Source organism: Somniosus microcephalus, chromosome 30 (assembly GCF_052327205.1).
Source record: "Somniosus microcephalus isolate GS21.2 chromosome 30, FLI_Smic_1.0, whole genome shotgun sequence".
Classification (NCBI taxonomy): Eukaryota; Metazoa; Chordata; class Chondrichthyes; order Squaliformes; family Somniosidae; genus Somniosus; species Somniosus microcephalus.
Window position 1 is genome coordinate 27,410,925 of NC_141016.1, and position 17,140 is coordinate 27,428,064.

The 17,140-nt window shown below is 49.9% G+C and overlaps 1 protein-coding gene across 1 annotated transcript; it reads left to right on the forward strand.

Annotated features, from left to right (window-relative positions):
* The first annotated feature begins 688 nt into the window (after positions 1–688).
* Positions 689–16,307, forward strand: timcc (TIM double twin CX3C motif chaperone). Its single transcript, XM_085971268.1, has 3 exons — positions 689–927; positions 9,818–9,958; positions 12,353–16,307. Exons 1-3 carry the CDS (start codon positions 835–837, stop codon positions 12,539–12,541), a joined length of 423 nt encoding a protein of 140 aa, XP_085827394.1. The 5' UTR covers positions 689–834; the 3' UTR covers positions 12,542–16,307.
* Positions 16,308–17,140: the final 833 nt, after the last annotated feature.

A 17,140-nucleotide genomic window follows, 5' to 3' on the forward strand; every position in this document is an offset into this window, starting at 1 on the left:
GATTTTTGTGTTCAAGTCTCTGGAGTGGGACTTGAACCCACAACCATCCTGACTCAGAGGCGAGAGAGGGTGCTACCCACTGTGCCGCGGCTGACACTTAGAACAGGAAGATAAGGGGGGCACGGTGGCATAGTGGTTAGCACTGTTGCCTCACAGCGCCAGGGACCCGGGTTCAAATCTGGCCTCGGGCGACTGTCTGTGTGGAGTTTGCACATTCTCCCTGTGTCTGCGTGGGTTTCCTCCGGGTGCTCCGGTTTCCTCCCACAGTCCAAAGATGTGCAGGTTAGGTTGATTTGGTTATGATAAATTGACCCTTAGTGTTAGGGGATTAAATACGTGGGGTTACGGGGATAGGGTGGGATATGTGTCGGTGCAGGCTCGATGGGCCGAAATGGCCTCTATCTGCACTGTAGATTCTGTGATATGCTGAGAGTCATCAAAAATGATCAAAAACAAGAGACAACCATGACCAAACTGATGCAAGGGTGAACCTGAACACATTGGCTGGGGGGGGAGGGGAATTAATCTCCCAACTGAGTCATGGCTGACACAAAATAATGAGCACCTTCAGGAGAGGACAGAAAATTATTTTAAATAAAACATTTGCTGTCATTGCAAGTATGATTTCTTTTTTTTAAAAAGTGAACAGATTTACTTGTTGTTCCACCTCCGGGTGGCAGGAGGGCGCTAGCGGCAGCGAGCGGGTGGCCAGGCACTCGGGGCCCTCCTGCCCTCGCTGCACCCTCCCTGGCGGCTGGGAGCGTGGAGCCTGAGCCCGGGGACCAGAGCTCCGGGACACACAGGCCGCAGGCCCGGGGAGCAGCGAGCGGAGCGATGGCGGGCGCCGAGTCCCAGCAGCAGCGCCTGCAGAGGGCGGTGGACGGGATGGTGCAGGGCCTGGAGAGGGAGCAGATCCGCAAGATGCAGGTGAGGCGGGCGGCTCCACTGTGACCCCGCGCTCGGTAAAGGTCACAGTCTGCGGATCGAGGGGAAAGGTCAGGGGCCACAGTGCGGGACTGGGGGGACATGGGGAGGAGACTGGGGGGGTGGGTGGATCGGTTCACGGGGTCACTGCCCCGTGCCCTGTCCGCCCCGTGCCTGCGCCCAGCCTGTCCTGCGCCCTGTCCACCCCGTGCCCAGTCCGCCCCGTGCCCAGTCTGCCCTGCGCCCTGTCCACCCCGTGCCCAGTCCGCCCCGTGCCCAGTCTGCCCTGCGCCCTGCCCGCCCTGTGCCCAGTCTGCCCTGCGCCCTGCCCGCCCTGTGCCCAGTCTGTCCTGCGCCCTGCCCGCCCTGTGCCCAGTCTGTCCTGCGCCCTGCCCGCCCTGTGCCCAGTCTGTCCTGCGCCCTGCCCGCCCTGTGCCCAGTCTGTCCTGCGCCCTGTCTGCCCTGTGCCCAGTCTGTCCTGCGCCCTGTCCACCCCGTGCCCAGTCCGCCCTGTGCCCAGTCTGTCCTGCGCCCTGTCCGCCCTGTGCCCAGTCTGTCCTGCGCCCTGTCCACCCCGTGCCCTGTGCCCAGTCTGTCCTGCGCCCTGTCCGCCCTGTGCCCAGTCTGTCCTGCGCCCAGTCTGCCCTGTGTCCTGTCCGTCCTGCGCCCTGCCCACCCTGTGCCCAGTCCGTCCTGCACCCTGCCCACCCTGTGCCCAGTCCGTCCTGCGCCCTGCCCACCCTGTGCCCAGTCCGTCCTGCGCCCTGCCCACCCTGTGCCCAGTCCGTCCTGCGCCCTGCCCACCCTGTGCCCAGTCCGTCCTGCGCCCTGCCCACCCTGTGCCCAGTCCGTCCTGCGCCCTGCCCGCCCTGTGCCCAGTCCGTCCTGCGCCCTGCCCGCCCTGTGCCCAGTCCGTCCTGCGCCCTGCCCGCCCTGCGCCCTGCCCGCCCTGCGCCCAGTCCGTCCTGCGCCCAGTCCGCCCTGCGCCCAGTCCGCCCTGCGCCCAGTCCGCCCTGCGCCCAGTCTGTCCTGCGCCCTGCCCGCCCTGTGCCCAGTCTGTCCTGCGCCCTGCCCGCCCTGCGCCCAGTCTGTCCTGCGCCCTGTCCGCCCTGCGCCCAGTCTGTCCTGCGCCCTGTCCGCCCTGCGCCCAGTCTGCCCTGTGCCTAGTCCTGCGCCCTGCCCACCCTGTGCCCAGTCTGTCCTGCGCCCTTTCCACCCCGTGCCCAGTCCGCCCCGTGCCCAGTCTGTCCTGCGCCCTGTCCACCCTGTGCCCAGTCTGTCCTGCGCCCTGTCCACCCCGTGTCCTGTGCCCGGTCTGTCCTGTGCCCTGTCCACCCCGTGCCCAGTCCGCCCTGTGCCCAGTCTGTCCTGCGCCCTGTCCACCCCGTGCCCAGTCCGTCCAGTGCCCAGTCCGCCCTGTGCCCAGTCTGTCCTGCGCTCTGTCCACCCCGTGCCCAGTCCGCCCTGTGCCCAGTCTGTCCTGCGCCCTGTCTGCCCCGTGCCTGCACCCTGTCTGCCCCGTGCCCAGTCTGTCCTGCACCCAGTCTGCCCCGTGCCCAGTCCACCCTGTGCCTGCACCCTGTCCGCCCCGTGCCCTGTGCCCAGTCTGTCCTGCACCCTGTCCGCCCCGTGCCCTGTCCGCCCTGCGCCCTGTCCATCCTGCGCCCTGTCTGCCCCATGCCCAGTCTGTCCTGCACCCAGTCTGCCCCGTGCCTGCGCCCTGTCCGCCCCGTGCCCTGTGCCCAGTCTGTCCTGCACCCTGTCCGCCCTGTGCCCTGTCCGCCCTGCGCCCTGTCCGCCCTGCGCCCTGTCCATCCTGCACCCTGTCTGCCCCATGCCCAGTCTGTCCTGCGCCCTGTCTGCCCCGTACCCTGTCCGCCCCGTGCTGGGGGAGGAAGAGCAGACACGGTCGAGTTGTGGCAGGAAGAAAAGTTTAAAAAGTGCTTAGGGAGGGTCAGTTGTCTTTTTTAAAAGGGGAAATCCTTTAAAAAATATATTCTACATCTGCAGTGCGGGGTGGGGGGGTTGGGATACGGGAAGAGGAGGAGGCCATTTAGGCCCTCGAGTCTGTTCCGCCATTCATTTAGATCATGGCTGATCTGTATCTTAACTCCATTTACCCGCTTTTGCGCCATAACTTTTATTACCCTTGCCCAACAAAATATCTATTAGTCTCAGTTTTTAAATTTTCAGTTGTCCCCCACCCTCAACAGCTGTTTGGGGGAGAGAATTCCAGATTTCCACCACCCTTTGTGTGGAAAAAGTGCTTCCTGATTTCGCTGCTAAATGGCTTAACTCTAATTTTAAGATTATGTTCTCTTGTTCAGTACCGGTAAAATATTGGTCTTGCATTTACCATGTTGAATCAAGTCAAAGAATGAATTGTTGTGAACAATTGATGCCGTGACAAGACACGGAGCCACCGATCTGTGTTTGCTCTCCTCCCCAAACTCCCACTCTCCCCGCCCCCCCCCCCCCCAGCCCCCCTGGGTGTGCATATTTACTGAATGCAAAGCGTGATGCGAGTCCAGTGTCGTATTATCTCCGTGCAGGAGCAAAGGGCAATCCTGAGCACTGGCTAACTTAACTTTATTATCTTGGCCCTGAAATCTTAATTTAAAAAAAACACACAGAAGGGAACTGAGAGAGAGATATACCTTTAAAATAGATTTTGGGATGGAGTGGTGGGGGGGGCGGGGGGGGAGTTATCCCATTGCTCAACCAGTAAGCACAGCCCAGGGAGCTTGTGGGTTCTATTCCGACTGCTGTGAGGTAGCTGATCTCTGTCAGGTAGGGGATGCAAAAACTGGCACCAGTGTCCCTGGTCCATGACAAGGAAAATGATCCAGGATTTCAGTTGATCTCGCTCCATCACAGAATGACCCATTGATGGAACCAAGACAGGTACAGGAAACTCTTTGGTATCCGGCACCGACGGGACCGGTGTGTTGCCGGTTGATTAAAAATTCTGGATGACGGAGAGGGTTATCTACCGAGGCTATTTTTAACAAACAAAAATTAAAAAATCAAGAAATGTGCAGTATCCAGTAATTGGATTTCTGACAGTGCCAAGAAGCCGCGTAGTGGCAGTTTGGAGAACTACCCCCACTGACTAACTCGGCCACTGCAGGAGACTCGGACTCGGCAACATTGACGGTTATTGAGGTGTTGTTTTTGGAGTATGAATTTTGCCGGTTAATAGAGAATTCTGGATATTTAGGTGCCGTTTAAACGAGAGTTTCCTGTAAATGGAGTTGAGGTACAGATCAGCAATGATCTAAGTGAATGGCAGAACAGGCTCGAGCGACTGAATGCCCCCATCTTGTTCCTATGGTAACTGAATGTCTGTGTTGACATTGGACGAGAATGGGATCTGGCTGGCTGTGATGGCCCACGTGGAGGAATAGTTTGCTAGCTCATGTTGAAGGCCTAGCACTTGAGATATCCGGAGGGAGGGGGGGTTGTCACCCAGAGAACTGTAGCCAGGAAAGGAACATAAGAACATAAGAAATTGGAGCAGGAGTAAGCCATTTGGCCCCTCGAGCCTGCTCCGCCATTCAATAAGATCATGGCTGATCTTCTACCTCATCTCCACTTTCCTCCACTATCCCCATATCCCTTGATTCCCTTAATATCCAAAAATCTATCGATCTCTGTCTTAAATATACTCAATGACTGAGCCTCCACAGCCCTCTGGGGTAGAGAATTCCAAAGATTCACCACCCTCTGAGTGAAGATGTTTCTCTTCATCTCAGTCCTAAATGGCCGACCCCTTATTCTGAGACTGACCCCTGGTTCTGGACTCCCCAGCCAGGGGAAACATCCTCCCTGCATCTACCCTGTCAATCCCTGTAAGAATTTTGTATGTTTCAATAAGATCACCTCTTATTCTTCTGAAGTCTAGAGAATATAGGCCTAGTCTACTCAATCTCTCCTCATAGGACAATCCCCCCATCCCAGGAACCAGTCTGGTGAACCTTCGTTGCACTCCCTCTATGGCAAGTATATCCTTCCTTAGGTAAGGAGACCAAAACTGTACACAATACTCCAGGTGTGGTCTCACCAGGGCCCTATATAATTGCAGTAAGACATCTTTACTCTTGTACTCAAATCCTCTTGTAATAAAGGCCAACATACCATTTGCTTTCTTAACCTGCATGTTAACTTTCAGTGATTCGTGTACAAGGACACCCAGGTCCCTCTGAACACTAACATTTCCCAATCTCTCACCATTTAAAAAATACTCTGTTACACATTATATTCCATTTGCCATGTTCTTGCCCACTCACTTAACCAGTCTATATCCCCTTGAAGCCTCTTTGCATCATCAGCAAACTTGGATATATTACATTTGGTCCCCTCATCCAAATCATTGATGTAGATTGTGAATAGCTGAGGCCCAAGCACTGATCCTTGCAGTACCCCACTAGTTACAGCCTGCCAACCCGAAAATGACCCGTTTATTCCTACTCTCTGTTTTCTGTCCGTTAACCAATCCTCAATCCATGCCAGTATATTACCCCCAAACCCATGAGCCCTAATTTTGTTTAATAACCTCTTGTGTGGCACCTTATTGAATGCCTTCTGAAAATCCAAATACACCACATCCACTGGTTCCCCCTTATCTATTCTGCTAGTTACAACCTCAAAAAACTCTTAACAGATTTGTCAAACACGACTTCCTGTTCATAAATCCGTGTTGACTCTGCCCAATCCAGTTGTTATTTTCTAAGTGCCCTGTTACCACGATTCTTAATAATAGATTCTAGCATTTTCCCTACTACTGATGTCAGGTTAACTAGTCTGTCGTTCCCCGTTTTCTCTCTCCCTCCTTTCTTAAATAGTGGGGTTACATTTGCTACCTTCCAATCCACAGGAACCATTCTAGAATCTGTGGAATTTTGGAAGATGACAACCAATGCATTCACTATCTCTATAGCCACCTCTTTTAAAACCCTAGGATTTGTAGGCCATCGGGTCCAAGAGATTTATCAGTTTTCAGTCCCATTAATTTCTCCAGTACTATTTTTTTACTAATACTAATTTCTTTCAATTCCTCATCTCACTAGACCCTTGGTTCTCCACTATTTCTGTGAAGACAGACACAAAGGGCTGGATTTTGTCAATGGGGAGCTTTTGGAGGCGGGACTCCCACTTGTTGGGTTTTAGTCCCGCCTCCATCGACTTGTGGCCAATCCACGCTATTTTCCCTTGATTGACCTTGTTAAGCCCGCCCAGCGGGCTCAGCAGGCCAATTAAAGGAAAGCCAGTTACAGGTGACGTCAGCGAGTGACGTTTCATCTGTCAAGAGCTTTGACAGCTCTGTGAAGCTGTCAAACACTGACAATCTGTCTCCTAAGACTCAATTAGAAACCCTTCCTGACCAGAAAGCAGAAGGCTGCAGCTTTTGACAGTTCAGCGGCCATTCTGCTTTCTGTGCCGGTGAGCTGAGGGACTCCCGAGACCTGAAGGGAGGAAGCCTGCAGGAAGAAGTAAAGGTAAGTAAACCTTATTAAAATACTTTACACACACCTCACACACTTACCTCTGCACACATGCACCCATTACTCACCTGCACACCGGACATCTCGGCCCCTCCGAGCCCCGCAGACCGACGGCCCGCCTCGCTGACCCTGGCGAGGTTCGGAGCCGTCGGGAAGCCCACACTTCAGGGCTCAAAATAGGGATTAGCCAAAAAACTGCCTGTTAACTACCTGTTAACAGGCAGTTAATTGGCATTAATCCCCTTCCTGCCTCGAGGAGGCGGGACCCGGCGTGGGTCGGCTACCCACCTCCTGGCAAGATGGTATGGAGGCGGGTTGGGCATCCGCCCCCAAATTCTGCCATTTTCCCGGCAGACCCGCCTCCCCAGGGCTGGCAAAATCCAGCCCAAAGTATTTGTTTAATTTCTCTGCCATTTCCTATTCCCCATTATAATTTCTCCTGTCTCAGCCTGTAAGGGTCCCACGCTTACTTTCGCTAATCTTTTCCTTTTTACATACCTATAAAAGCTTTTACAGTCTGTTTTTATGCCTCTCGCTAGTTTACTCTCATTCTATTTTCCCTTTATCAATTTCTTGGTCCTCCTTTGCTGAATTCTAAAATCCTCCCAATCCTCAGGCTTACTATTCTTTTTGGCAACATTATAAGCCTCTTCCTTTGATCTAATACTATCTTTAACTTCTCTTGTTAGCTACGGTTGGACCACTTTTCTTGTGGGGTTTTTGTGCCTTAAAGGAATGTATATTTGTAATTCTTTAAATTATTCACTAGAGTTCAGAAGAATGAGAGGGGATCTCATTGAAACTTATAAAATTCTGACAGGGCTAGACAGACTGGATGCAGGGAGGATGTTTCCCCTGGCTGGGGGGGTCTAGAACGAGGGGTCACAGTCTCAGGACATTTAGGACTGAGATGAGGAGAAATTTCTTCACTCAGAGGGTGGTGAACCTGTGGAATTCTCTACCACAGAAGGCTGTGGAGGCCAAGTCACTGAATATATTTAAGAAGGAGATAGATTTCTAGATGCAAAAGGCGTCAAGGGGTATGGGGAGAGAGGGGGAATATGGTATTGAGATAGAGGATCAACCATGATCATATTGAATGGCGGAGCAGGCTCGAAGGGACGAATGGCCTACTCCTGCTCCTATTTTTCTATGTTTCTAAATGCTAGCCACTGCTTCTCTACCGTCATACCTTTTAATGTACCTTAGCCAACTTGCCCTCATACCTACGTAGTTTGCTTTGTCTAGATTTAAGACCCTGGTTTCGGATTTAACTAAATCACTTTCAAACTCAATATAAAATTCTATCATATTATGGTCACTGTTCCCTAAAGGCCCCCTTTACTACAGGGTTATTAATTAACCCTTTCTCATTGCACAATACTAGATCTAAAATAGCCTGTTCCCTAGTTGGTTCCTCAACATACTGATCTAGAAAACTATCTTGCATACATTCCATGAATTCGTCCTCCACACCATTACTGCAAATTTGGTTTGCCCAGTCTATAAGTAGATTAACGTTCCCCATGATTACTGTATTATTCTTGTTATATACGCTTCTAATTTCCTGATTTATACTCTGCCCTACACTGCAACTACTGATTGGGGGCCTATAAACAACTCCTACCAATGTTTTCTGCCCCTTGCTGTTTCTTAGCTCCACCCAAACTGATTCTACTTCTTGATTTTCGGAGCTAAGATCCTTTCTCTCCACTGTCTTTATCCCATCCTTTATTATCAGGGCTCCCCCTCCTCCTTTTCCATTTTGCCTATCTGGATAATCCTGGAATATTTAGTTCCCAACCTTGGCCACTTTGCAACCACGTCTCCCTAATGGCTATTAGATCAAACCTGTTCATTTCTATCTGTGCTATTAATTCATCTATTTTGTTGCGAATGTTTCGCGCATTCAGATAATAAAGTGCCTTTAGCTTTGACTTATTTCTATTTTTCCCCGATGTCACCTTAGTCACTGATGCCTTATTACCTTTGTTACTCTCTCTGTCCCTTCCTGACCCAATCTGCTTATTTTTACCCAAAACTCTACTCTGCTCTAGAGCCTTGACATTTCTCTCGCTGCTTTTAAATTTACTCTTTCCTGAATCCTCCCCCCCCCCCCCTCATTAGTTTAAAGCCTTCTCTACTGCCCTAGTTATTCGATTCGCCAGGACACTGGTCCCTCTTTCCCCAGTACTGGTGCCAGTGCCCCATGAACTGAAACCCCTTCCACCCACACCACTCTTTGAGCCACGCATTTAAACCTCTAATCTGTTTGTCCCTATGCCAATTTGCGCATGGCTCAGGTAACAATCCAGAGATTATTGCCTTTGAGGTTCTGCTTTTTAATTTGGATCCTAGCTTTTCAAACTCCCTCAGCAGAACCTCATTCCTAGTTCTACCTATGTCGTTGGTGGACCACGACAACTCGATCCTTCCCCTCCGACTCCATGTTCTTCTCCAGCCGCGAGGAAATATCCTTAACCCTGGCACCGGGCAGGCAGCACAGCCTTCGGGACTCCCTGTCTCAGCTGCAGAGAACAGTATCTATCCCCCTGACTATACTGTCGCCTACCACTACCACATTCCTTTTTACTCCCCCCCCCCCCCCCACTTGAATGACTTCCTGTACCGCGGTCAGTTTGTCCATCTCCCTGCAGTCCTTGTTCTTATCCATACAGGCAGCAAGTACCTCGTACCTGCTGGACAAGGTCAAGGGCTGAGGCTCCTCCGTCATTATAGGGTCCCCAACCCTCACACCCTCCTGTCCCTGACCATTGACTAACTCTAAAGTACAGGAAACTCTTTTTTATCCGGCACCGATGGGACCGGCGTGGTGCCGGTTGATCAAAAAGTCCGGATTACAGAGAGGTATACTTATCAAGGTACGAGAGCCCCGTACACGGCCACAGGTGCAGGAGCCCCGGTTACACGGCACTTCTGCAGGAACCCCAGTTACACGGCCACTAATATATAGTAAAACTTACCTGAACCTACTCCTGAATTTTGCCGGTTAAGAAAGATTTCCGGATATTTAGGTGCCGGTTAAAAGAGAGTTTCCTGAACTGCTTAACCTAAGGGGTGTGACTGCCACCTGGAACAAAGTGTCCAGGTTTCCCTTCCCTTCCCTGATGCCTCGCAATGTCTGCAGCTCGGACTCCAGCTCAACAACTCTGAGCCAAAGTTCCTCGAGCAGCAGACACTTACCGCAGATGTGGTTGCTCGGGAGCTCGTTGGCCTCCGCCAACTCCCACATGCTGCAGGTGCGACACACCACCTGCACTGCCATCTCTAGGTGGGCGAAGCACTCGTTATAGGCCTCATTACATTTAAATGGCACAGTGTGGGAAATTGGTGCATCTGACTGCTGTGTGTTTAAATTGCTTCTCTAGGGAAGAATGTTCCGGTGCAGCGCGGACTGCTGTGACAATGGAAACTCTTCCATGGAAGAGGTACACCAGTGTATCGAGAGATGCCACATGCCTCTCGCCAAGGCACAGGCTGCGGTTACCGGGGAGCTCGAGAGGTTCCAGGTAAGGAGGAATCTGCAATCACTCCAATCCTTTGAATCCCTGTGGGGTTTTTTTATTTTACTTTAACATTCATTGGAAGAGGGAGTGACCTCAGTCTGACTTCCTGTTTTGGTAGATTTTGGCAAAATAAAATACTTTGAATGGAGAAGGCTGGGTGATGTGGAAGAGCAGAGGAATTTGGGGGTTCAGGTACACAAGACATTAAAGATGGCAGCTCAAGTGGATAAGGCCACAAAAAATGCTAATGCGTGAGGTGTAGGTTAGAAAAGTTGAGGTGTAATCCTGATTCTATATAAAACCTCAGTAAGACCACAGTTGGAGGTCTGTGTGCAGTGTTGGGCTCCACACTATAGGAAGGATGTTGAGGCAATAGAGAGGGCACAGCGCAGATTCACTGGGGTGCTGCATAGTTTAAGGAATTAGAATTAAGAAAGGTTTGGAAAAATTGGGCCTGTTTTAGTTAGAATAGAGGGAGATTACGGCATGATTTGATGGAGGTGTTGAAAATTATGATGGGATGGGACAGAGTACAGGAGACTTTGTTATATCCGGCACCGACGGGACCGAGCTGTTGCCGATCTAGCAAAACTGCCGGACATACCAGCGTTAATGTTGAAGCATATGGAGGTTTTCATCTCCGTATCTGACAACAAACACTGTTGCTTAGCAACAGCTTCTAAACAGTCGGCCCGTACCTTAGAAGCGTCTCTAGCTTAGCAACAGCTTCAGAGAGACTTTGCAGAGCCTGACTGTTGGGGAAAAAAAGCCACGAGAAGAAAAAAAACCTAACGAAACGGCTCCTGATTTCTGCCGGTAGATCGAGGTTTCCGGACATACAACCTCCGGATAAACCAAAGTTTCCTGTAGATAGAAACAGACCGTTTCCAGTGACTTGGAGGTCTAGAATGAGGAGACGGATATAAGATTAAATGTAAGAGATTTAGGACAGAGAACAGGAGAAACTTTAAAAATAGTAGGTTGTGAGCGATGTTCCCTTTAATTTTTGGGGGGGGGTGGGCGGCCCCTTTAAGGGGCTGCGAGGCCCATTCAAAATGCCGCGCGTGTGTGTTTTTTCCTATTTAAAATCCCGTGAGCCGGCAGCGCAGGAGCTACAGAGCACTGTGCAGCTTAAAGGGAGCATTGGTTGTGAGGCTGTGGAATACACTGCGCAGGTTTGTGATTGAAGCAGAGGCCAACGCCAGCAATTGAGAATAGGTTCGATAGGTGATTGAAGGAAAAGAGGGAATAAAGGAATGTGCAACAGGGCGAGCACAAGGGATTTAGGATCAGTGTTCCCCGTAAGCTGCGCTTTGTTCTGCGCAGTCCCTTTAAATTTCTGCGCACGCGCGGCTTAGCGGGAACGTTGTTTAGACTGCTCGTATAAACACGCGCACGGACTTGCTGGGCCGAATGGCCTGTTTCTATGTTGTCATTTATCTCATCTCTGGGATTTGGGTTTGGAACCGGCCCCTCTGATGAGATGAAAGCCTGCTCTACTTGCTGGGGGTGCGGGCCCCACGTGAAGTGAGTTTGCCAGTCTCAGTTCAGTTCCGAGTGATCAAGGTTCCCCCAAATAAAACGCCCCCTACACTTACAATCCCACTTGTTGTGTAGTATTTTAAACCAACACTCGACACAAGGTTTTCAGATCGATTGTCAAGTTGTCTTTATTACACCGGTGGGGAGACAGTCTGCTCTGTCTTTAGCCAGACTTCTCCAAATTGTTACAGCAAACACTACAGTTTTATACATTCAAATAAGCATGGCAGCCTCATGCACAATTCATTCCCGCAACCTGATTGGATCTTGGCCTGTATACATCTTCACTGATTGGTTATATATCCTAAGGTAAACATGTGTAAGTTGCCTCCTCAATTATTCACTCAAACTGCTGAATGCTGATTAAAAGATACCTCGGAATGCGACCTAGAGAATAAAGTTCTTACGGGCAGTTGAAATTCTAGACACCCTGTCTCCACTTAATTGCTTTTTTAGTCTTCAAAGGTCAGTATGGATGTGGCCTTTCATGTTAGCCCCTGTCTTTCTTACACCATTCAGTGAAAGTGCCAGCGATGTCATTTAAACTCTTTCCCCACTGCACACTCAGCAAGGCCGTACGATCACTGGTGTTGCAAATTAAAAACAGTCCCCCGAGTGCGCGGGGCGGGGAGAGCGGACCCTTCTGAGGTGGAGGCAGAGCAGGGATCGTTCTACTCTGCACCCACCTCTGATCTGGGAGTGCTTGATGGCAACACTGGCCGCCCAAATGGAAAGTGTTCCATTTCTCGGCACTAAACACCCCTTGCCAAGCACCAAAACTAATACAAAAGGAAGGGGAGCAGTGGGAGGAGGGGGAAAGTGTTTCAGACTGAATGTGTCGTTTTATCGTTACAGAATCGGCTACAGCGCTGCATGTTGGATTGCAACGACAGGGCAAAGGATGCCTTTGATTCAGGGATGAAAGAGCAGGAGCTCAAGTACAAGGTTGAGTCCTGCGTCAATAAATGTGTGGATGATCATGCTCGCCTCATCCCAAGCATGACGAAAACCCTGAAGGAATCATTAACGTCCATAGCAAAATAAGGCGTGGTATAAAGTATAATTTTTTTTGTTAAAGAAACGGTGCCACACCAAAGCAGGGACGTCACGATGAACCAAATCGTGCGGAAAGATTCCAGTGCAGTCCACCCGAGTGAAATAATGGCCCAAAGTCCACCGTGCACACACAGCTGCGGACCCTAGACTTGAGCAAAGACGATGAGAACTGATGGCAGCATTGCCCAGAGACGGGTAGCGAAGGGTTAACGCCAACACCGGCCCAAGAATCACAGCTGGGCGGATCAGAAAACCCCTCTGTTCGCAAAGTCTGCGCGACCCGTTTTATAACGCAGTCTTGCGTGGCTGTGCTCTGAAACCCAATCCAGCAAAAGGGACTTAAATTAGCCACTTAAGAAACTTCGATTCTTCCCCTCCCCCCTCCCCCTCCCCCCCAATCTATCATGAAGGCAGTCGCTTGCTGAAGTACAGTTACTGGAGTCTTCTGGCGCTTCACCCAGCTGGCCACCCGCCATGTTTTGACGGGTATTGCAGCCAACCCCGATCGTGCTCTCACCTGATGTTTAGCAGGAGTCACCGGATGGTGGTCAGAAGTCGCAGCCTTGGCTGAATCCTTCCCCCTCTCCCCTGCAATTGAAAGCGGGTCAGTGTGACTGTGCCACACCAGGTTATGACTTCACCCGTTGGGGGGTAACTGAGAGAGCTGACTCAAGAAACTGGCGATCCTTTCACCGCAGCACTGTGCTTTCGATAAACACCGTTACTCGGCTCTTTAACTGCGTTACAGTAACTGTTTTACTGTTGTGCATGAGTCTGTGGCCCATTTCATCTAAAGCAGAATAGTTCCACGAATGGAGGTACAGGAAACGCTTTGGTATCCAGGACCGACGTGTTGCTGGGTGATTAAAAATTCCGGATGACGGAGAGGGTTATCTACCAAGGCTATGTTTAACAAAGAAAAATTTAAAAATCAAGAAATGTGCAGTATACAGTAATTGGGTACTCGCCTACAGAATGTTGTGTTAAATGGATGGTGGAAGATGCTTGATTAAGTACAGTACTGCCAGTTGAGGGTAATGGAATGTAATGACTGCCAGCAGCGTGGGAGACACACAGTACCCCTGTAAAATGGCGGATCAGAAGAGACTACCGGCAGCGCGGGAGAGTCAGACTCCTGTTACAGGGGGATTGAGGTGTTCCGACTTCCGACAGCGCCAAGAAGCCGAGTCGTGGCAGTTTGGAGAACTACCCCCACTGACTAACTCAGCCACCGCGGGAGACTCGGACTCGGCAACATTGCCGGATATTGAGGTGTTGTTTTCGGAGTGAGAATTTTGCCGGTTAATAGAGAATTCCGGATATTTAAGTGCCGTTTAAACGAGAGTTTCCTGTACTTCAATTCTAATCTTCTTCCCGGTAACTTCCAATTTTTTTGAATACTCTTGTCTTTGAAGAGAGATGTTAATTTAAGTATGTGGCAGGAGAAAGGTAGCATTTTGCATTCCGTAAAGATCCTGATTCCCTGCTCTGTTGATGTCTGGCGCTGAATCAAGTGTGCGCCAGATCTGTAGGTACCGAGACCAGCAACCTTTCCCTCTCCGCGTTCCTCTCGATTGCAATGAGGAAATGTAAAGAATGCTGATCTCTGTTCCTGAAGAGCGTTTCTTTCCTGACTGACAGAATCAGGGCCTCAGTGGAATATGTTGGGCCTCAACAGGGACTCGGGCCTAAACGTGTCTCCCTAACAGCTCAAGGAGTCTTGGCTCAAAGTTAACAGTAAATGGTTCACTGGTGCTGTCTCGGGAGCAATGCTACAAATGTTTTGTTTTAGGAATTTGCTTAATATTCCGACAGAAATGTTTCATTAGTAGTGAATAAACAAACAAAATGAACTCGGAGGAGACTGGCAGAAGCTCCCCAGCCAGATCTGACAACTTTGAGAAACTCCAGTGAATAATGAATGTGGGCAGAACTGAACGATTGAGTTACAGCATTAAACGCACGGATACTCATTCTAACTGTTGTCACACACACGCACACAGATGTGTTGCTCTACTTACTATGGTGTGCACAGGAAGCGTGATGTAGCTGATACGGTGACAGTGCTGATGCGGGGGGCTGACTGAAGGGCATCACGTGACTGATGCTGTACTGATAGCAAGTTTCCTGAAAGACATTGCGCACTGTGTAGTAGACAGGAAGTGTTACAGCATTTCAGAAGTAATTGATTTACACCTGTTAGCGTCCTCTCCCGTCTGTGTCTCGGTTGTTCTTAGACTGGACCTTTCTCCAGCCCAGGTCGGGTGGGGGATGTCGCACAAATGTATCTGTCAGCTGCTCAAGGACCTGCTGTGCTGTTCCCAATATTTCCTGATTTGTCCATTCACCGTTTCTTTTTACCTCAAATTTTATTTCAATGATGTGTAGTTCCTTGCATGAAAGGGAGGCTGGTAGCAGGCAGCAAGAAGGGCTGTTTCCCGGACACTGAACGAATATGTTACAGGCAATGTTCCCGCTCAATTTTTTTTGGGGTGCGGGGCCCATTCAAATTTCTGCGCCGGCGCGGTTTTTCCATTTAAAAGCCGCTGAGCAACCTGCGCCAGACCTGCAGACCGCTGTGCAGCTTAACAGGAACATTGGTTACAGGGGAGGCAGTAGCTGCGGTCCTACCCCTCTCGGTACATCATCACAACCAGAAGCTGCATTTGTGTGGGTGGTCACTCCATCTCTGATGTTTCTAACCCTCAAGTAAAACCCACGATTGCCCTTTGTATTTAACCGGCCTCAAATCTTCAATTTGAATTCTGATGACCAAGCGTTGAGTTTTATTTATTAAGTATACTTGGAATATTTGCTATGTGTGACACTGTAAACAGTGCACCAGCCTGAAGGTGCAACTTGGGGGTAAAGCAGGAGATGTTATAATTACATATTTGATGGGTGAAATGTTGCATCTGGTCCTGTCTATGCCTCAGTCTTGGGTTTCCATTTCTTCCACCCCAAAAAAGTCTAATAATTTTTGGATATCGGGGTTCATTTTGCCAGCTATTGTGATGTTTCCAATTCTGATACTGTACTTCCACAATTTAAATCTTGTACTGTGAAAAAGCCAAAACAAATTGCGTTTCTGCTACAGGAAACTCTTTTTTTTATCCGGCACAGACGGGACCGGCGTGGTGCCGGTTGTTCAAAAAGTCCGGATTGCAGAGAGGTATACTTACTAAGGTACGAGAGCCCCGTACACGGCCACAGATCCAGGCGTCCCTGTTGCATGGCAACAGGTGCAGGAACCCTGGTTACACGGCCACAGATCCAGGAACCCCGGTTACACGGCCACTAATATGAAGTAAAACTTACCTGAACCTACTCCTGAATTTTGCCGGTTAAGAGAGATTTCCGGTTATTTAGGTGCCGGTAAAAAGAGAGTTTCCTGTATTTAGTTTTGCTCAAGAGCTGTTAAATGAGCGAGTGGGATGGTCTGTGTCCGATCTACATTGCTGCTGCTGGCCGCGTCGTGTCTGACCCGACTGCTTCCGAAATAAGTGTGCAGGCATTTCCGGATTGATTAAAATACTCTCCTGCAACCAGAGACTAAAAAGGAGGATTGTTTTTTTGTTGGCGTGTAACTGAAGATGTAAGTGGGTCCTTACATATTCAGAAAAAGTCACCATGAATGATGTGCTGCGAAGCTTTTTCACAGCTCGTTTATTTTCTATCTGGAGTTGGTTTAACTGAAGATTTCCTGGGCGGGTGTGTGTGTGCCATGTCCAATTAAAGAAGGATTTTAACAATTTTCTGGCGTTTGTTTTTCATGCACTTTTTATAAATAGACCACACAGCTTTAAGGGAATGGTAGCATAGTGGTTATGTTACTGGATTAGTGATCCAGATACGTGAGTTCAAATCCCACCACGGAATTTAAATTCAGTTAATTAAACAAATCTGGAATAAAAAGCTAGTATCAGTAATGGTGACCATGAAACTACTAGATTGCAGTTAAAAACCCATCCTGATCACTAATCTGCTGTCCTTACCTGGTCTGGCCTATATGTGACTCCAGACCCACAGCAATGTGGTTGACTCTTAACTGCCCTCTGAAATGGCCTAGCAAACCACTACATGAAACAACAATAATAAAACCAGACGGACCACCCGGCATCGACCTCGGCACCGGCTTCGGACACAACTCCACACCCAGCCCAGTCGACCCTGCAAAGTCCTCAGTGATATCTGGGGACGTGCCAAAATTGGAAGTGCTGTCCCACAGGCTAGTCAAGCACACATGTCATACTTACAAAATAATACCTTTCTGCCAATGTCCCAGACTCCTCCATCACCATCCCTGGGTATGTCCTGTCCCACTGGGCGGCACAGTCGGGAGGGAGTGGTCTTAGGAGTGCTCAACATTGATTCTGGATCTCATGAATCATGGCATCAGGTTATCTGCTGATTAGCACCTAATGTCCTCCCTCAGCTGATGAATAAGTACTCCTCCATGTTGAACACCACTTGGAAGAAGCACTGAGGGTAGCAAGGGCATAGAATGTACTCTGTGTGGGGGACTTCAATGTCCATCATCAAAAGTGGCCACTACTGACCAAGCTGACCGAGTCCTGAAGGACATAG

Coding starts and splice junctions, on each gene's coding strand:
- timcc (XM_085971268.1), top strand. CDS start 835: ATGGCGGGCGCCGAGTCCCAGCAGCAGCGCCTGCAGAGGGCGGTGGAC. Junction 928..9,817: donor AGCAGATCCGCAAGATGCAG/GTGAGGCGGGCG, acceptor TTGCTTCTCTAG/GGAAGAATGTTCCGGTGCAG. Junction 9,959..12,352: donor GGGAGCTCGAGAGGTTCCAG/GTAAGGAGGAAT, acceptor TTATCGTTACAG/AATCGGCTACAGCGCTGCAT.